Source organism: Geotrypetes seraphini, chromosome 16 (assembly GCF_902459505.1).
Source record: "Geotrypetes seraphini chromosome 16, aGeoSer1.1, whole genome shotgun sequence".
Taxonomy (NCBI): domain Eukaryota; kingdom Metazoa; phylum Chordata; class Amphibia; order Gymnophiona; family Dermophiidae; genus Geotrypetes; species Geotrypetes seraphini.
In genome coordinates this window covers 35,059,119-35,080,750 of record NC_047099.1, presented here as the reverse complement: position 1 = coordinate 35,080,750, position 21,632 = coordinate 35,059,119, and the positions used below count along the sequence as shown (strand labels likewise).

Here is a 21,632-nt window from a genome sequence, read left to right as displayed (position 1 = left end):
CTATTTGATGTATGATTTTTGCTATTTTATTAAGGATGGAAATTTGTAAGCCGCCTTGGATAAAGGCGGATTAAAAATGTTTTAAATAAATAAGTAAGCACACTGATGTTGCTTCGGAGTAAGCCAGCTATTCTACTCTTTAGCAAGGACAGTGGGAGGAATCATCTGACTGGCACCTGTGATGGGATCCACTATTTCAAGGGTGGGCAACTCGGGCCCTCGAGGGCCGGAATCCATTTGGGTTTTCAGGATTTCCCCAGTGAATATGCACGAGATCTATTTGCGCGCACTGCTTTCAATGCATATTCTCTGGGGAAATCCTGAAACCCTGACTGGATTCCGGCCCCCGAGGACCGGAGTTGCCCACCCCTGCACTATTCCATTATATGCAGCACAGACGACGTGGCAAATGCATTAACAAAAGGCAACTTGCATCAAAGAAACCAGGAAGCCTGGAAATGAAGAGTAACTTTTCCAGATGTCTTTCTAATCTAATCTAATCTAATCCTTAGGTTTGTATACCGCATCATCTCCACGTTCGTAGAGCTCGGCGCGGTTTACAGTAAAAGAAATAGGAAGGAACTACAAACAGAGGTTAGAGGTAGAAGTGTGAAGAAAATTTAGAGGACTTGGGATGCCAAGATGAAAGAGTTTCCTTGATTCCTAATTTGGAGAGAGAATTACATTTTTTGAGAAAAGCCAGGTTTTCAGATGCTTGCGGAAAACTTGGAGAGAGCTCAAGCTTCGAAGAGGGGAGGTAAGGTTGTTCCAGAGCTCAGTGATTTTGAAGTGGAGGGAGGTCCCTAGCTATGCTTTATCGTCTACTGCCATCCCAACCTGCGGAACAACATTCATTCCCAGAAAATCAGCCTTCTGTTCGATTGAGAGGCATTGGGGAGCTCAGAGTCCTTCCCCGACCTCACTGGTCAGATAACCTTTGCCACCTAGCTAATGTCAACAAATGACAAGTTAAAATAGACCTGTTCAATATTTATCCAGCTCAGAGGCACCCTCTAAGCCATCTCCACTGACAGACCAGGCCCTTGTTTTTCCCAGGCTGCAGGGAGTTGGGAGGGTTCCTTCCACCCCACATTGAGGCCACCCTAGAAAGCTTTGGTCTCACTTAGGGGTCCCGACGCCATCAACCCATCTGTGGTCTTCAGTTCTAACTGGAGAGTGATTTTATCTTCATTTCTTTCAGCTTTCAAAGCATTGAGCGCTTTATTCTTGTTCTCTTCCCAAGCGCGAGCTACCCGGAGACTTTTATATTTTTGCCGAGGGATCTCCAAGGTCATGAAGCATCTCACTGGGTTCCTGTGGCTCTTGACACTTCTTTCCTTAAACAGAGGAGACGTGGAGCAACACTTGACAGTAAGTTTTTTAAAAAAAGGTGTGTGTGGGGGGGGGAATAGATGGTACAGAGGAAGAAGAAGTAAGGAGTTGGTTGCGCTGAACAATGGGAGGAAACCCATTTTATTTCTTGTACTGGTGGACCAGCAAAACCAGATTTGGAAACGAAGTCTACTGAAAAGTGACTCAGAGGCAAGGGCAGACCGACAGCGATCTGGGCCTCTGGGCAATAAAGGTCATGTGCCCCTAACCACCTATCAAAAGTTATTAAACTTGAGGACCACCCTCCAATTGGGTTTTCAAGATTTCCATAATGAATGTTACGTCTTGTCATTAACAAGTATGTTAATTGTTCCCCATCTTAATTTTTTAATTGTTAAATGCCTAGAACTTATGATTAGCGTTTCAGCAAATTTTAATAAACTTGAATGTGCATGAGACCCATTTGCATGCGATAGAAGCAGTACATTGAAATCAATCTCATTACATATTCATTGTGGAAATCTTGAAAACCCGACTGGATTTTGGCCCCTGAGGACTGTGGCTGCCCACTCCTGAACTGGATGGACCCTAGGGGGCCTGAGTGAAAGTAGTTGGCAGCAGCAGCTAAGGGAAGAGAAGATGGAGATGCTGGATATGGGGGTCTAAGGAAGAGGAAATGAGATGCTGTACACCTATGGGAGAGGAAGGGTGGAAGGGGAGTTACTGGGCCGTGGGGAGTGAGGCCTTAAGCTGCCCTGGGGAAGGAGCACATGACTGAAGGTTCACCTAGGTCAGTGGTTCCCAACCCTGTTCTGGAGGACCGCCAGCTAGTTGGGTTTTCAGGATAGTCCTAATGAATATGCATGAGAGAGATTTGCATATAATGGAGGTGGCAGGCAAGCAAATTTGCCCAATGCATATTCATTAGGGTTATCCTGAAAACCCAACTAGCTGGTGGTCCTCCAGCACAGGGTTGACCTAGGGTGTCAGATACCCTTCATCTAGCCTTAGTTCTTACCAACATCAAATAACAGCCATAAGACACCTCTCTAAACAAAGTCTCCTATCACTGTGAACCTAAGTGAAACAGAAGGGTGTTGCAATCTTGATCATCATCAAAGCTACCCTCCCCTCTTGTAATGCACGACTAGAACATGGGCAGCTGAACAGATTATACCGATGCAACACACTCACAGAGAGTAATGCATACAAGACACATGGAGACTCCAAATGTGATACACACAAGCAGTTCTGTGGAGAGAAAAAGGAGGGTGTGGTTGTGGTTGAGGATTTCTTCAATCTATGAAAGATTCAAACACATGGGGGGGTGATCCCTTAGTCTGTGCTAATATCACATGCAGACAGAGAAGGGCTGCCCCTGTTTGTGCTAATGGTATACAGTAGGAAAGGAGTTCCCTTAGTCTGTGATGGTATCACACAGAGGGAGAGGGGTTCCCTCAATCTGTGATGATGTCGAATGAAGAAAGAGAGGCCAGTTGCACAAAGAGGGAGAGAGAGGGTCCCATAATCTGTGGGGGACATGATAGAAACATTCAAATACATCACGGGTCGCATTGAAGTGGAGGAAGAAATCTTTTTTTCTGAAGGGTCTCACAGCGACACAAGGGCATCCGTTAAAACTTAAGGGGGGAAGATTTCATGGCGACACCAGGAAATACTTCTTCACCGAACGGGTGATCGATCGATGGAATAGTCTTCCTCGCCAGTAGCGTGCTTGACTTCAAGCGTCGATTGGACCAACAGGTGGGGGGATACCACAGGGTTTTGCTTAAAAGATGGATACTTCAGGGAGGGAGGGTTCGTCTTGAGTAGACTTGTGGGAGGGAGGGTTATTGTGTGGGCAGAATTGTTGGGCTGCCGGCCCTTTTTTGCCGTCAAACTCTATGTTTCGACTAATGACATTCTCAGGGAAAAGGACTCCCTCAGTCAATGCTTGTTATTCAAACTCTGTGTTCATGTCACAAGGAGGAAGAGGGATTCCCTCAGCCTGTGATGGTGTTATTCAGAGGGAGAGATGTCACCTCAGTCTGTGTTAGGGTCACAAGATAGAGGAACACCTATATTTCTGTCTCCATGTTGTGTCTTAGATGATGGATCTTCTGTTCCTTTGTCAGACCCTGTAATTTCTCCACCTCAGCTGAGTATGTACTCAGAGGCTCCGATCAAAATACTTAGTTTAGCTTCACAGTGGCCACAGATCGGGGCCCAGACCTACATCCCAAGATGCTGTATATATACACAGAGCCTGAGCCCTCATCCCATGGTACAAGCTGTACAAATACCCAATAAGCTTTCAGGTTCCAGGAGAGAGTTCGGGAGTCCCAGGTGTTGCAGTTGGAACTAACTCCTCTCCCTTTTGCCCTGGTCAGTGCAGCCTCAGTCAGCAGACATTTCCGGTCGATTCTGACACGCTGAACATTGGCCAGAAGTGGGGGAAGAATGAGCCAACGGCCGTAGCAGAACTCTCCATAAAGCAGCTCATCAGGTAACACTCTGCAGGGGTCATCAACGTGCTGTGGACACCTCACAACTCCCTGATGCAACTCTAAAGATCTCCTGGCCCACTTTTGGGCGGCTAAAATGGTACCAGTCTAGGGCTATCAACTGACTTCATGTTGCAAGGGCAGCCTGAGTTCCCAGCACTTCTCTAGATCGATCTATTTCAGCGATCAACCACCCTTTCAGTGAAAAAGAATTTCCTGGTGTCCCCGTGCGGGAAACTGCACGGGGACACCAGGAAATTCTTTTTCACTGAAAGGGTGGTTGATCGCTGGAATAGTCTTCCACTTCAGGTTATTGAGGCCAGCAGCGTGCCTGATTTTAAGGCCAAATGAGATAGATACGTGGGATCTATTCACAGAGAAAGGTAGGGGAGGGTCATTGGGGTGGGCAGACTAGATGGGCCGTGGCCCTTATCTGCCGTCTGTTTCTATGATCTTTGCATTTTGTGCGTGATATATTTATTTATTTGTATTCACGCCCTCACCCACCCCCAATTATATAAATAGTGCCCAATTGGGCGTGCCGTTATAGAACAGGGGTAGCTATGCACGTAACTTAATTTGTTAAAGAGTGCTAAATTGAGAGTTGGTGATAACTACCAATAATTTGGCCTTAACCTTTTCCTATCGCAATACGTTTCACGTTACGCTGGTTCCAATCGTAATTATTTTTAGCAAAGCTTTGTATTATTCACCGTTATCATTTTACGGCTATTGTAAACGTAACGTAAACGAGTCACAAGTCTGTAAATTCAAATATTTTGGCCATACGATGGCAACGACATTTTTGGAATGTCCCGTCATCCGGGACGCACGATAGGAAAAGGTTAATAAGCAGTACCGTAATTGGCAATCATGAGTAGTAAAGTGTAGTTACTTACCTGTAACGTAGGTTCTCCGTGGACAGCAGGATAGTCAGCCACACAATATTGTAATATTGTAATCATGTAATATTGCTGAAGCATTAGGTTTTTACCGTTACTGGATGCATTGTGTTCTCAGGAATGTCTCATCCGTCCTCCCTTACTGTCTTTTGCATACCTTGGCAGAAAATTATTGGTATCAATGTCCCCCTAATGTTATTATACCCTGCAGTAATTAACACCATACATCTGTTAGCAAAAATGCATTAGTTATTTTTTTTTCCACTTGATTTCTCACACACAGCTCTTCCTCTCACTTTGAAATCCGGACCTTAGATCCAGAGGGTGCGATCTTCCATGCAAATGTCAGAAATAACACGGAATGGTTCCTACTAGGGTTGAGGAATGGGAGGCCGGAGGTCCAGATTCAGAACAGTTTATGTGAGATCACCGTTTGCGGAGGGGATGCATTGAATGACGGACAATGGCACAATGTAAGAGAACGGGGCTGTAGGAACGGTGGCACCTGTGTGATGGCTCCCAGATGCTTAAACCACCTAAGCAAAACGGGAGATGGGCAAACAACCAGGGTTGTTTAATGAGTATCAAATGAGAAAGAGAAAGGAGAGCGAGGTCTGACAGGGGATAGGGGGGTCAAATGAGAAGGAAAGGTGCTTCACAGGGTGGATCCTGATGAGCACCAGATGGGATGGAGTCAGAAAGGAGGCCTGGCAGGGGGAGAATCTGATGAGAGCCACTTGAAAGAGAGTAAGAGAGAGGCTTAATGGGGAGAATGATTGATAAGAGCCAGATGAAAGGTAGTAATGTGAACGGTCTCACAAGGCAATCCTGATGGGACCCAGATAGGAAAGAGTCAAGAAAGAGGCCTAGCAAGAGAAGATCCCTGTTGAGAATCAGATAAGATTGAACAGGGAATGAGGCCTTCCACAGAAGATGATCCCCGATGAGAAAGAATCAGATGGGAAAAAAGTCAGTTGACAGCTAGTAAAGGCCTGACTTTGAAAGATTTCCCTTGTGTTTCCAGTTGAAGGTAAGCAATGAGAGGAACCTGGTTTTATTGGAGGCGGACGGAAAGATGATGTTCACAATCGGAGGGGCCACCGAACCTATCAACGAAATACAGAACCCGAAGATGACGATCGCTGTTGGAGGCATCCAAACCAATCATAGCAATCTGTTGATGCCCGTAAGACCCACAGATTACTTTCTAATGAGAGATTACTAAAGGTAGAGAGGTTGCCAGCTGCATAACAAGAGAAATGATCATTAAGAGATGAGGGGTATTGGGAGGTGAAGGATGAGGGAGCAACAATTTTACAATGAGGAGGGTCAGAGAGATGCTACATGTTAGAGGGGGGGATGATTGCATTATAATGAAAGGGGTTACAGAGAGATGAGAAATGTTAGAAAGGACAATTGTTTTATAATGAGGGGTGTCACAGAGAAATGAGAGGTGATTGAAGGACACAGAGAGATAAGAGATGCTAGAGAGGATGAGGGAGCTGAGAAGTGTTAAAGGGGATAGTTACCTTATAATGAGGTAGGGAGTTAATGAATCCTCACAGGTCATCTTCTATCTGCTACAGATGAACACGGCCCTGGATGCATGCTTTCGGAGGTGGAAATGGCTGAATCAAACCAGCAGCTGGATCCACCCCCCTGGTGTGAAACCCTGTTTTTCCTCCATCCAGAAGGGAAGCTTCTTCTCTGGAGCTGGGATAGCTACCTTCCGCACCTCAGGTAATCTGATCGGCCACTGCATGGTGGAATGGATTAAGGTTTGCCCTCTGTCCCTCCTCTCCATTTGTCTAGTCACCCCAGAAAACTAGTGGCCCCCCTAGAGTTGTCTGTATAAAGGGAACAGGATGGCAGGACTGCAAATCCCATCATGCTTTCCAGTGGAAAATCTGAAGATCCGAGGCTCAGGCGAGGGTCTGAGGCCCTTTAACATAGGGTTGGATGCACTGTATGGTTTAGGAGAGGCTGATGTTGTAGATCTCGTTTGTGATGCAATGGGGTAATTCTGTCTGTCTTTTCCTTTTTGGGGGTTTTGCCATCATATCTTCCCTTTCTGGCAACGGCTTTGGCATAGAGGGCATCATGCCTCGGGATGACTGGGCAGTGACACTGGAGATGGGCATCCATATGGACAAGAGAAGAGGAATCTTGCTGGCCTTCTCAGTTGAGGACCACATGCTACTGCTGGTGCTGAGGGTCAACGAACAGGTGCGAGAGTATCTGCACCCAGGGGCAGTGGGATTCTTTTTTGGTCGGAGAGGACAAGCAAACCCAGGCTGCTTGATTCCTGATCTTGTGCTGGATAGACTATTGGTCAAGCCTTGGCTCTAGTGGCCCACCCCATTCCACTGTAGTAATGAGGCAGGACCTAGTGTTAAGACTTTCCTTATGCACTTCTCCCCGGCACTGTAGTGCTACAAGGCCAACCTGCTGATTTCATGACATCCACACACCCCAGTGCAAACATCCCAGGATACACACGCCCAGCCTCCATTATCATGGGATCTACACACCTCAGTACAATCGTACCAGGATATACATGCCCAGGTTCCATGACCATGGGATCCACATACCTCATGACAATTGTACTAGGATACATATGCCCTGCCTCCAAATATCACATAAACTGACACCCCAATACAATCATATCAGGATACACACACCCAGCCTCCAAATATCATGGGATCTACACACCTCAGTACAGTCGTACCAGGATACACACGCCCAGCCTCCAAATATCATGGGATCTACACACCTCAGTACAATCGTACCTCATGACAATTGTACTAGGATACATATGCCCTGCCTCCAAATATCACATAAACTGACACCCCAATACAATCGTACCAGGATACACACACCCAGCCTCCAAATATCATGGGATCTACACACCTCAGTACAGTCGTACTAGGATACACACGCCCAGCCTCCAAATATCATGGGATCTACACACCTCAGTACAATCGTACCTCATGACAATTGTACTAGGATACATATGCCCTGCCTCCAAATATCACATAAACTGACACCCCAATACAATCGTACCAGGATACACACACCCAGCCTCCAAATATCATGGGATCTACACACCTCAGTACAGTCGTACCAGGATACACACGCACAGCCTCCAAATATCATGGGATCTACACACCTCAGTACAGTCGTACCAGGATATACACGCCCAGCCTCCAAATATCATGGGATCTACACACCTCAGTACAATCGTACCTCATGACAATTGTACTAGGATACATATGCCCTGCCTCCAAATATCACATAAACTGACACCCCAATACAATCGTACCAGGATACACACACCCAGCCTCCAAATATCATGGGATCTACACACCTCAGTACAGTCGTACTAGGAAACACACGCCCAGCCTCCAAATATCATGGGATCTACACACCTCAGTACAGTCGTACCAGGATACACACGCCCAGCCTCCAAATATCATGGGATCTACACACCTCAGTACAATCGTACCTCATGACAATTGTACTAGGATACATATGCCCTGCCTCCAAATATCACATAAACTGACACCCCAATACAATCGTACCAGGATACACACACCCAGCCTCCAAATATCATGGGATCTACACACCTCAGTACAGTCGTACTAAGATACACACGCCCAGCCTCCAAATATCATGGGATCTACACACCTCAGTACAGTCGTACTAGGATACACACGCCCAGCCTCCAAATATCATGGGATCTACACACCTCAGTACAGTCGTACCAGGATACACACGCCCAGCCTCCAAATATCATGGGATCTACACACCTCAGTACAGTCGTACCAGGATACACACGCCCAGCCTCCAAATATCATGGGATTCATACACCCCAGCAAACTGGTACAAGAATTCACACTCTCTGCTTTTGAACACAGTGAGATCCCACACTCAAGGTCACTAATGTCAGAAACCATATTCCCAGCCTCTGAGCACTGCTGTGTACACATAATAGTGTTAGGGTTCACACTTCCAGCCAAGGGGAATACTGGCATGCATATACCCAAGTGCCCTAATGCCAGAATCCATATTCCCAGCCTCTGAGAGCAGTAGAATCTGAAGCCCCAGGGTACTAGTGCCACAAATCTCATGCCCTCTCTCTTAAGTGTAACATTATCCAAACCCTCGGGAAACTAATGGTGGGATCCACACCCCCGGAATACAAGTGTCAAGATTCATGTGTCTAGCCCCTAGCCCAGTGAGATGCTTGCCTAGGCATTTATTCTTAAATGCAGAGCCAGTGCAAGGGTGGTGAATATCCTAGGCAAAATTTTATGCTTTACACTCTCCCCCCCCCCTGTCAATTAAGTTTTAGGCTTCTAGACTGCAGCCTCGCTCCATAATTTTGATAATTATACTCAATAATCATATTCATCCAACAAAAATCCTAAAAAAATACAGTTTAAAGTACGTGTCATTGGTTCTTTTTGTGTGGCTGTCAGGATCTGTTGTTTTGCTATGACTGTGGTTATTCTTTGCTGCCCCCCCAAGCAAGAACCTGCTGCCATGGGTGACTGTCTAATGGGGAGTGTATGGGGCAGGGGTTAGAGCTATAGCCTCACTGATCCTTGTGAGCCCCCCAAGTCACTTAATCCCCTCGTTGTACAAGGTACACTAGATAGAGTTTGAGCCCACCGGGACAGATAGGGAAATATGATAAAGTACTTAGGCTATAAATGGTCTATAAATAATTAAAAGAATAAATAATCATGCCTAATGGTTGGGCCGGCTCCTGCCCGCTACACCTCTGGACCACCGGGGATTCCAGTGGGAGAAGAGGTACGAGCGGGGAGGGGGACAGGGGAGGAAGGGAAGTGGGCTGGATGCAGAGCTTAACAGGGGAGGGAGGGGACATTGAGTGCAGATCCTGGAACGGCAGGGCACTTGATTATTAAGCCGCCCGACATATTTGAGTCAACCATTTTTCTTCCTTCTTGGATGGAAAAATGGGGGTCTTGACTTATATTCGGATGGAGAGATATATTCCAGTATATATGATATTAGGAGATTAAGAGATGGGCGTTTTAGTGTTCTCTTCAAATTAGATTTTATTCCATACATTTTTGAGATGAAGGTACTAGAAATGCCTGTTAATGAGTTTGCTGCTTGTCTTGCAGGGTTTCTCCTTGGAATTTGGTAGTAATACCTCTCTGGAGCTGCCTCTCCCCCCCAAGACGTGCCTAGGCTTCTCGCTGCTCCTTACAATTTCCCCTACTCACCTCATCTGGAAGCTGGGTGATGAAAAAATTGAGCACCCCGTCCAACAGGTGGATTACCAGGAACTCAGGACTGCCTGGCACAAAAAGGGAGGTCAGATTTCCTTTGGGGGACTCCCAAGTAAGTGTTCAATGTCTACTTGTGTGTGGAAGGTGAAACCAGGGGCCTCCAATAAATGGAAAAAAACAACAGAATCACAAATGAGGCCGAGCCATATATTCTAAAAAAGACAGCTAAAATTAGGGGCCTTGCGTAACTATTTAATTAGCTTAATCAGCACCAATAACAAGCTTAATTGGCTCAATCGTTGGTTTAAATTACAATTAATTGGGTGGTAGGCTCCTCCCACTTTCAGCTAGTCCAACGTGCCTACCAGAGAGTAGGAATGGTTAAGAGTAGATCATGGGTAGATCGTGGATGTGTTTTGTGCGTAGGTGTCGGTACTTAGGGCAAGAAAAAAAACCTCAGTCCGATTTAAGTGCCACTAAGGGCAATTCTATAAACAGTTCCTAACTCGTGCTAGGTGCTGCGTTCCTCGACACCGATGTTTAAGGCATTGCTTATAGAATCGGGGCCAGAATGAGCTCTGCATTCCCCTAAACAACCTCAGACACCGTGACCCCCTCCCAAACGCAGGGCGTCGGCACCCTTTCGAAGGCATCTAAGCTCCATAACATCTTCCAAATCCAAGTGCCATGATGCTTCCAAAGGCATCCAAGTACCATGACCCCTCCCAAACCCTTCCAAAGACATTTAAGTAATGTGTTGGCGTGGGACCTCGACGTGACGGCAGAGGGAGCCGACACCGACGCGGGCAGCAAGTTCATGATACTGCTCACGCTGGGGAAAGAGGTACGAGGGAAGGGAAGCGGCGCATGGCAGGGATGTCGGGGCACCCCCCTCCCGTCTCCCCCTTACTCTGCCACTGATACTGTCAAACTGATGGTCCATCTAGCCCTGTATTGAGTTTCTAACAGTGGCCAATCCAGGTCACAAATACCTGGCAGAATCCCAAAACATATCAAAATTCCATGCTACCGACCCCAGGTTACCTTATTAACAGTTTATGGGCTTTTCCTCCAGGAATTTGTCTAAACGTTTTTTTAAACCCAGCTATATTAACTGCTTTTACCAGCAAGATTATTAAAATCTTACTATCCTACACCACAGATATTCCATCTGGGCGGCTTAGGTTCTAAAAGCCAGCATACAAAAGAAAAATATTCAATCACATATGCAATAATTTGAAGGTTGAAAGGTGAATCACAATTGTTATAGTAATATGTTATTCTTATATTCTGCAAGACTTCTGATTACTTTATCATATTCTAGATCAGTGTTCTTCAACCACCGGTCCATGGACCGGTGCCGGTCCACAGAAATTTCCTGCCGGTCCACAGGGCCAGCACGTGCATCAGGACCAAAACAGTGTTCTTCAACCGCCAGTCCACGGTGCGATCGATGTGGCGTTATCTTCGAGCCAGCTCCCTCTTCCTAACTGATTCAGTGCACAAAGCCACAGGCAGTGGATCCTACGGGCATCCTGCGCCTGAACCGGAAGCCTTCTCTCTGACATTGCAACGTCAGATGAGGCAAGGGACGTGCAAGGTGCAATTAGTACTATTATGGGGGCGGGGTCTGGGGTGGAGATTGGGTAGAGATGGGCGGGGTCTGGCCCACGTGTTCTTCAACTGCTGGTCCATGGACTGATGCCGGTCTACAGAATAATTCTTTTATTTCTGCCGGTCCATAGGTGTAAAAAGGTTGAAAAACACTGTTCTAGATGCATCTTTGTTGAGTAAAAAAATATATATTTTCTCCAACATTGTTTTACAAGTACTCCATGTTTAAAAGAGATTTCACGTGCAAAAAAAAATGACCTCCATATTGTATTCCAGCCCCGCAGACCTCCCTGATGCCATATCATTCAGAGAAAGCCCAAGCGCACGGGCACCCCAAATTAAAACCCACGGACCTTCCCACTTATCTCATCTTATGGTTCTGTTCCTTCTTTAGACATGGAGAAGATGTCCCCTGAAGAGAGCGATGTGTTCTTTGAGGGCTGTCTCTCTGAAATCCAGCTACAGGGGCGTACACTGGATATGGACTCTGCCCTGTACAAGAGCGATACAGTCTGGTCCCACAGCTGCCCCCAGTTCCCTCTCAACAGCTAAGTGCACTCTTTAGAGGTGTAGACATCACAGAGTTCAAAAGACCGGTGCAAGTTGTGGGTGTGCGGTTTTTAGTGTGTTTCCCCTACATCTGAATAAATTTATCTCTGCCTCTGGAATTATGCAATATACTGTATTTTTGTATATCAGTGGTCTCCAACTCCAACCCTTTGCAGGGCCACATTTTGGATTTGACGGTACTTGGAGGGCCTCAGAAAAAATAGTTACTGTCTTATTAAAGAAATGACAATTTTGCATGAGGTCAAACTCTTTCTAGTTTATAAATCTTTCCTTTTGGCTAAGTCTTAATAATAATATTGTAATTTATAGCTAAAGAGACATAAGATCGAGAAACTGTTTTATTTTACTTTTGTGATTATGATAAACATACCGAGGGCCTCAAAATAGTATCTGGTGGGCCACGTGTTTGAGACCACTGAGTTAAGGGGAACAGTTAATCTATTGGCTGGGTTGGACGGCAGAGGGGAGTACAGGACAATTGAGCCATTGTTACATCACTGATGAGGTTGGCTCTTATTGGTGGAATGAGGCATTATGACATCACAATCTCAGCTCTACTTCCCAAAGACAAACAGGATGTCATGGATACAGTTAAGCCAGTGGTCTCCAACTCAAACCCTTTGCAGGGCCACATTTTGGGATTTGTAGGTACTTGGAGGGCCTCAGAAAAAAATAGTTAATGTCTTATTAAAGAAATGACAATTTTGCACGAGGTAAAACTCTGTATAGTTTATAAATCTTTCCTTTTGGCTAAGCCTTAATAATAATATTGTCATTTATAGCTAAAGAGACGGTTTTATTTTACTTTAAACAAACCGAGGGACTCAAAATAGTACCTGGCGGGCCGCATGTGGTCCCCGGGCCGTGAGTCTGAGACCACTGTTTTATATATCTCTTACCCTACACATATAGCCAGCCCATAGGCATAGCTGAGAGGGGATGGCAGAGTCCCTTGCTTGCTTACCGTGAGGTTTTGTTTCCTTGTCTTCGCATTACATTTGCCATCTCTATCAAACAATGGCTACCTTGCTATTTGCTACCATATGATGTCTGAGAGGGTGGTGCAGGGGTTATAATTAGAGCCTCGACATCCACTAGTTGTTGGAATTCAAGCCCACATTGTCCTCTGTGACCCTGAGCGGGCCACCTGGTCCCCCCCATTGCCCCAGCTACACTAAATAGATTGTGAGCCCGCCGGGACAGACAGGGAAAAATACTTGAGTGCCTGAGTAAATTCATGTAAATCGTTCTGAGTTCCCCTGGGAGAACAGTATAAGACATTGAATAAATAAAAGGTCTTACAGGTGTCAATGTTCAATCGGTCCCCTCACCCCACAGTCAATAGGGCGTCCTGATCTTCTGTCACCCTTTCATTCCACGGCCAGAGCCAAACTAAGCAGAGAACTACACGGTGTCAGGACAAAGGCGCGCCAGGACAATTGAGCGCAGCGTGGAGGTGCGCGCCCCAGAAAATTACTGTTTTTAGGGCTCCGACGGGGGGGTGTAGGGGGGGAACCCCCCCACTTTACTTAATAGAGATCGCGCCGCGTTGTGGGGGCGTTGTGGGGGGCTTGGGGGGTTGTAACCCCCCACATTTTACTGAAAACTTCACCTTTTCCCTGTTTTTAGGGGAAAAGTTAAGTTTACAGTAAAATGTGGAGGGTTACAACCCCCCAAACCCCCCACAACGCCGGCGCGATCTCTATTAAGTAAACTGGGGGGGGCTCCCCAACAAAACCCCCCGTCGGAGCCCCTAAAAACTGTCATTTTCTTTGGCGCGCGCCTCCGTCTTGCGCTCAGTTGTCGGCGCGCGCCTTTGTCTCTCGCGGGGTTGTCTATGAACCCTGCTCCCTCCATAGCTGTCTCCTACACCTTGGATCCTGTTCTCTCCTCAGACAATAAATAAATCTATATCACCCTCTTATTAAATTTGAATCAGTTATTTATTAAACACTTTATTTAAAATTTCACAATATACATAATACACATAACATCATTACATTCATATTAGAGTGCTCTGTTTTAAAAATAGATAAGAGAGATTTATTCATGAAAGGATTTGAACCCTCATCCGCTTGCTCCAAAAACAGGAACACTTTCCACAAGGCCACCACTTACCCAGTGACCTTTGGGTTGACTTTTCTCTCCTTCGTACCTTTCTCTCTCTGATTCAATTTCAAAACTAGATAAAAGACATTTGAACCCTCAGCCTCTTGCTGCAAAAGCATGAACACCTTGCACTAGGCCAGGGGTAGGCAATTCCGGTCCTCGAGAGCCGGAGACAGATCAGGTTTTCAGGATATCCACAATAAATATGCATAAGATAGATTTGCATCTCAAGGAAGCAGTGCATGCAAATTAATCTCATACATATTTATTGTGGATATCCTGAGATGAATTTGCATGCATTGCTTCCTTGAAATGCAAATCTATCTTATGCATATTTATTGTGGATATCCTGAAAACCTGACCTGGCTCCGGCTCTCGAGGACCGGAATTGCCTACCCCTGGCTCAGTGGAAGGTGTTCATGCCACCTCTGGAATAAGGCCTCTTTTACAAAAGCGATTATCGCGATGGGCCACGGTAATTATTCCAATGCCCATAGGGGGTTCAATGGGCATCGGAGCATTTGCCGCATGGCAGCCACTACTGAGCCTTTGTAATGGGGGGGGAGGGGGATTAGGATTATTGAAGGAGAATCTGCCATGTGACAATGGTGATATTGTCGTACTTTCATATAAAGTATTACATTTTTTTAAATATTTGTATTTTATACTGTTTCTTTAAATTATTTATAGTGAGATGACACAGGTTTGTTTTAACTTTTCCCATCTTTCTGGATTATTAAAAAAAGGACCAATGGAACACAACTGCATTGCCATTGTAAATTTCAGATCCCTCTAGCTTGAGGCCATGTCAAATACGAATACAGCACGGATGGCTGGAGGAAGAACTCAGCGATGAAACAGACACCCAACTGGAGAATACATATCAAACAGCTGAACAGAGAAATGGGGTGGGGGGATGCAATAATAAGTGACAACCGCCTTTAATCCAAAGGCATAGAAAAGTAGAGTGTTTTTGTGATTAGAAAAAAAATAAAAAATGCTTGGTTACAGGACACACAGATAAGTCAATTTCTCTCAGGAGCAGTGTCTCCAAATGGGTCACTTTTGCATAGGATAAGCAGTCCAGTATCGTTGCTTGTGTGCTTTCTTGCAGAAGGCTACACACTGTCAACGGCAATGAAAAAATCAGAAATTGTGAGGGTTTGCCTGTCCAGAAAATGGTAAATCTCATTTTAAAGTACTGCATATCCCTGGCTTTACACGGGCCATGGAGGCGGGACTGGGGCGTACCAGGATGGGGATGTGTGGAACTGGAGGGGGGAGGGACTGGGTCTAGGGATCCGGATTTTACTAGAGTAAAATCTGGCAACTACTCTGACTGTATCTCTTGGTACTTGAGGATCTCCTTTCTTTTCCTGCAGCTTATAGAGTTATCGCTAAGGGAAGACACTTTGCTGATTAATGTCCATCTGGGGTTTTTCCCTTTCACCACTGTGTCCAGTTTCTTTGCATCCAGCTTTTTACTGGTCAGAATGGGGATGACCCAGGTGATCATAACCTCTTCGTTCTCGAGAATTCTCTTAGGGTTGTGGGTCCCCCAGTGCTCTTCCAGTCCAATGATGTTAAAGTGTTTACAAAGTTCCCAGCGAATGTGAGATGTTATTTCATTGCATCTTTCTACATTGAAAATTACTACCCTCAGCACCTTGCAGATGTCTATGAATAGGGTAACTGTTCCTAGCAGTTACATTTCTGTTTTTTTCATTTTCCCACTCCTGTATTTGCTGCGATCCGTATCTCCCGTAATCCACTGTCCTGGGTTGCAACTTTCCAAATCTTATCCTTTGGTTTCAGTTCCCCTTTCCTTAAATGTGTCCAGTTTTGATTGATTTGCATTTCCCACATTAACCACGTTTTTTTCAGCCTTTATGTTAGACATTTACCACAGGAGGGCAGCACTGAGCATCTCTGCAGTACTGATTCCATAAACAATGGCGCCCTCCAGTGGCCAGTGTCTGGAATAGCCTCTGCAGGCAGATTTTGAACAGAAGTGAATGAATGAACCCCTTTTTATTTGCCCTTTTAAATTGTTCTCCATCAGTTGGTTATTGAGATCAAGGCAGGGACTTGGGATGAAAACTACCTTATAGCCACTTGCAGCTCATAGAAACATAGAAACATAGAAATTGACGGCAGAAAAGGGCCATAGCCCATCGAGTCTGCCCATACCAATGATTCACTCCCTGATTCTTACTCTCCTAGAGATCCCACATGAATATCCCATTTTCTCTTGAATTCTAACACGCTGCTGGCCTCAATCACCCGCTGAGGCAGCTCGTTCCAATGATCGACCACCCTTTCGGTGAAGAAGTACTTCCTAGCATCACCTCGAAATTTCCCTCCCCTGATTTTTAGCGAGTGTCCTCTGGTTACCGAGGGCCCTGTAAGACTGAAGATATCATCTTTCACCTCTATATGCCCAGTAATATACTTAAAGGTCTCAATCATGTCCCCTCTCTCTCTTCGCTCCTCCAGTGAGTACATTCGCAGTTTTTTTAACCTTTCTTCATACGTGAGATCCTTGAGCCCCAAGACCATCTTGGTAGCCATTCGCTGAACCAACTCAATTCTCAACACATCTTTTCGGTAGTGTGGTCTCCAGAATTGAACACAATATTCGAGATGAGGTCTCACCATGGATCTGTACAGTGGCATTATGACTTCAGGTTTTCTGCTGACAAAACCCCTACGGATACAGCCCATCATTTGTCTTGCCTTGGACGAAGCCTTCTCCACTTGATTGGCAGCCTTCATGTCGTCGCTAATGATCACTCCTAAATCCCGTTCCACCGTGGTCCTGGACAAGGTTTCACCATTTAGTGTGTAAGTTCTGTGTGGATTTTTTTTGCCTAGGTGCATTACTTTACATTTTTTAGCATTAAAGCCTAGCTGCCAAGTTGATGACCACTGTTCAAGCTTTTTTAGGTCCTGCGTCATAAAGTCAGGCACACTGCTTTTATTAACTATGTTGCATAGTTTGGCATCGTCGGCAAACAGTGATACTTTTCCTCTAAGTCCTAGGGTCAAATCTCCTATGAATAAATTGAATAGAATCGGCCCTAAGACGGAGCCCTGAGGTACTCCACTCATCACTGCTGACGTTTTGGAGGGGGTACCGTTTACCATCACCCTTTGAAGCCTACCATCTAGCCAATCCCTTACCCATGTAGTGAATGTATCTCCTAATCCCATTGATTTTAGTTTGTTCAACAGCCTGCGGTGTGGGACGCTATCAAAAGCTTTGCTGAAGTCCAAATATATCACGTCAAGGGACTCACCGGCATCCAGATGATTGGTCACCCAATCAAAGAAGTCAATCAGATTAGATTGGCAGGACCTTCCCCTGGTAAATCCGTGTTGATGAGGATCACGTAAATTTTCTTCGTCTAGAATTTTGTCAAGTTCCTGTTTGATCAGTGTTTCCATGAGTTTGCACACTATGGATGTGAGACTCACCGGTCTATAATTTCCTGTCTCTGTTCTGCAGCCCTTTTTGTGGAGTGGAATTACGTTAGCTGTTTTCCAGTCTAGGGGTACTTTTCCCGTGCGCATGGAAAGATTGAAGAGTACGGATAGTGGTTCAGCCAGAGCTTCACTCAGCTCTCTGAGTACCCTGGGGTGTAGATTGTCTGGCCCCATGGCTTTGTCTACTTTGAGTCTTGAAAGTTCGTGGTAGACGCTACTAGGTGTAAACTCGTAATCACGAAACAGGTCATTTTGGCTATCTCTTATTTGCAGTTGTGGACCATTTCCCGGTGCTTCACAGGTGAATACTGAGCAAAAGTATTCGTTTAGCAGTTCTGCCTTGGCAATATCAGATTCTGCGTAGTTTCCATCTGATTGCCTAAGGCGTTCTATTCCATTTTTGTTTCTCTTCCTGTCGCTAATGTACCTAAAGAAGGATTTGTCCCCTTTTTTAATGTTCCGTGCTAGATCTTCCTCTGTTTGAAGTTTGGCTTCCCTGACTGCCTTTTTGACAGCCTTAGATCTTGTATCTGCTGTGGTGATTTGAACCCAGAGATGGAGAAATAGAAGTTCCAAAAAGCTTTTGATGTAAAATCCTGGCTGGCTCAAGGTTAGAGTGCTGGGTTAGTAACAGAAGGCTGCGGGTTCAAGCCTCAGCTAAGGAGTAAGAGTTGATTCTGCTCCAAGAGAAGAGATTGGTTTTACTCAAATTTAGTCCATTTTTTAAAGTAAAGAGTAGCACAATCTCAAGCTGCTTTGAACATAGGTCTATCTACCCCACCCCGTTTCTCCAATCACCCTCCAACCCACCTGCTTACCTGTTCTGGTCCCACCTAGCTTCAGGCCAAAACTAGACTTGAACCTTTAGCTACCGAGCCACCAGTCAGCCAGACTTTAGATGTTTTTGGTTTCTTCCCTTTATACCTTTCATGCTTTGATTTGGATTTAAAATTCAAGCATCCAGTCAGGGGAGTTGAACCCAGCACTCCTTGGTGCAAGGTAACAAACCTATCCTCTAGTCCACCTCTTTGGGATCCTGCCACCTGGACTGGCCACTGTTAGAACATAAGAACATTAGAATTGCCGCTGCTGGGTCAGACCAGTGCTCACGCGGCGGCCCTCTGGTCAAAGACCAGCGCCCTGACTGAGACTAGCCCTATCAGCGTACGTCCTGGTTCAGCAGGAGCTTGTCTAACTTTGTCTTGAATCCCTAGGCTAGATAGGAAGGAATGGGTCTGGAGAAACCAGAACAAAGGAAGCGATGATCTTGATACTATAATCGGTTTATTAAAAAGTCATCACTATAAATAGTCTTCACGATAAATGGTGCAGTTTAATAATATACAGTAGGAGTGTTATGGTATGGACCCGACATGGTCCGTGTTTCAGTCACAAAGACCTTCTTCTGGGGTCCTAGTTGATGTAACCACAAAATTTGGTGTGCTGCCAATCCTAGCAGTAAAGGCATACCAAATTTTGTGGTTACATCAACTAGGACCCCAGAATAGAGAATGACACGTCCCTGTGAGTTTTCTCCCTGTCCCTGTCCCATTCCCGTAAGCTCGGCCTTAACCGCACAAGCCTCGAACACTTATGATTTTTAAGGGTTTGAGGCTTCTGCAGATGAGGATGGAGCTTAGGCATTGGTGGAACGAGGCATTATGACATCACAATCTGAGCTCTAGAATGTTGCTACTTAGGATGTTAAAGTGTTTGAGGCTTGTGCAGATGAGGGCGAAGCTTAGGCATTGGTGGAACGAGGCATTATGACATCACAATCTGAGCTCTAGAATGTTGCTATTTAGGATTTTCAAGTGTTTGAGGCTTGTGCGGATGAGGGCGAAGCTTAGGCATTGGTGGAACGAGGCATTATGACATCACAATCTGAGCTCTAGAATGTTGTTACTTAGGATTCGAAAGGGTTTGAGGCTTGTGCAGATGAGGACGGAGCTTAGGCATTGGTGGAATGAGACATTATGACATCACAATCTCAGCTCTAGAATGTTGCTGCTTATGATTTTAAAGGGTTTGAGGCTTGCGCAGATGAGGATGGAGCTTAGGCATTGGTCGAATGAGGCATCATGACATCACAATCTGAGCTCTAGAATGTTGTTACTTAGGATTCGAAAGGGTTTGAGGCTTGTGCAGATGAGGACGGAGCTTAGGCATTGGTGGAATGAGACATTATGACATCACAATCTCAGCTCTAGAATGTTGCTGCTTATGATTTTAAAGGGTTTGAGGCTTGCGCAGATGAGGACGGAGCTTAGGCATTGGTCGAATGAGGCATCATGACATCACAATCTGAGCTCTAGAATGTTGCTACTTAGGATTTTAAAGGGTCTGAGGCTTGTGCAGATGAGGACGGAGCTTGCAGGAGTGGGGCAGGAACAGGAAAAGAACTCGCGGGGACGAGATGGAAAAATGAGTTCCCGTGGAGACGGGGAAAAATTTGTTCCCGTGTCATTCTCTACCCCAGAAGAAGGCCTTTGTGACCGAAGCCTGCACTGTGTCGGGTCTATACCACAGCACTCCTGCTGTGTTGTGACTTTGTAATAAACCGATTATAGTATCAAGGTTATCAATTCCAGTTTCTGTCCTTTGTGCTTGGTTTTTCCTGGTTTTCTGTGGCATTTTCTTGGTGAATCTTCTTGTTTTGCTTCAAAATCAGAACAATGACCAGAAAACAAAGACACCAGTGTGGCAAACTAATAAAGGTTTATTCAAATACACAATCAGAACTGGCTGTCTGAGGGTCAACTATGTCCCCGATCCTGTCTAATAGATTATTCCATGGTATTTGTTTTTCTCTAATTGCTTGTTCATGGATCCCAGTTGTGGACTAAAATAATAATTAATTAGTCTTCAGTTTTTGATGTTATATCGATCATACTTACGTTTGATGGATATTATTTCTAAATCTTCAATGCAAGTATGTTGACCTGCTAATTGTCGGCGCTCGATTGTCTCGAAAATGAAAATAAAGTATATAAAAAGGTATATCCATATTAATAAACAGATATAGAAGATGTAAGTAACATATATATCAAAATATATTATACACGTGCCTAGATTCTATATATGGCGGCCAAAATTGGATGCTGTTATTTGGGTGCTGATGCAAGAGGTGCACCTAACCAAGGGCTCCTTTTACATAAGAACATAAGAGTTGCCGCTGCTGGGTCAGACTGTGGTCCATCGTGCCCAGCAGTCCGCTCACGCGGCGGCCCTCTGGTCAAAGACCAGCGCCCTAACCGAGACTAGCCCTACCAGTGTATGTCCTTGTTCAGCAGGAACTTGTCCAACTTTGTCTTGAATCCCTGGAGGGTGTTTCCCCTATGACAGAGCGTTCCAGTTTTCTACCACTCTCTGGGTGAAGAAGAACTTCCTTATGTTCGTAAGGAATCTGTCCCCTTTCAACTTTAGAGAGTGTCCTCTCGTTCTCCCTACCTTGGAAAGGGTGAACAATCTGTCCTTATCTACAAGTCTATTCCCTTCAGTACCTTGAATGTTTCGATCATGTCCCCTCTCAATCTCCTCTGTTCGAGAGAGAAAAGGCACAGTTTCTCTAATCTTTCACTGTACGGCAACTCCTCCAGCCCTCTAACCATCTTAGTCGCTCTTCTCTGGACCCTTTTAGAGTAGTTCCATGTCCTTCTTCATGTACAGCTGCAGTAGTGAGTACCGGTGCGGCAAATGCAGCGTAGCCCACAGGAAGGTATTAACGTAGAACAAAATCTTTTCCAGAGAAAGGAAAATGGTAAAACCAGAGGACATAATTTGAGGTTGAGGGCTGGGAGACTCAAGAGCAATGTAAGGAACTGTATTAAAATAATCCAATAAAAAGATAT

The 21,632-nt window shown here is 45.3% G+C and overlaps 1 protein-coding gene across 1 annotated transcript in view; it reads left to right on the top strand.

Moving 5' to 3' along the window:
- SHBG (sex hormone binding globulin) overlaps positions 1–12,373 on the top strand; it is a 30,543-nt gene extending 18,170 nt beyond the window's left edge. Inside the window, exons 2-9 of the mRNA XM_033925414.1 lie at positions 1,202–1,371; positions 3,723–3,838; positions 5,022–5,211; positions 5,763–5,924; positions 6,325–6,478; positions 6,831–6,964; positions 9,895–10,114; positions 12,011–12,373. Coding sequence (XP_033781305.1) covers positions 1,202–1,371; positions 3,723–3,838; positions 5,022–5,211; positions 5,763–5,924; positions 6,325–6,478; positions 6,831–6,964; positions 9,895–10,114; positions 12,011–12,168 — 1,304 coding nt within the window. The 3' untranslated portion in view covers positions 12,169–12,373. The remainder of the gene's footprint in view (positions 1–1,201; positions 1,372–3,722; positions 3,839–5,021; positions 5,212–5,762; positions 5,925–6,324; positions 6,479–6,830; positions 6,965–9,894; positions 10,115–12,010) is intronic.
- Positions 12,374–21,632: the final 9,259 nt, after the last annotated feature.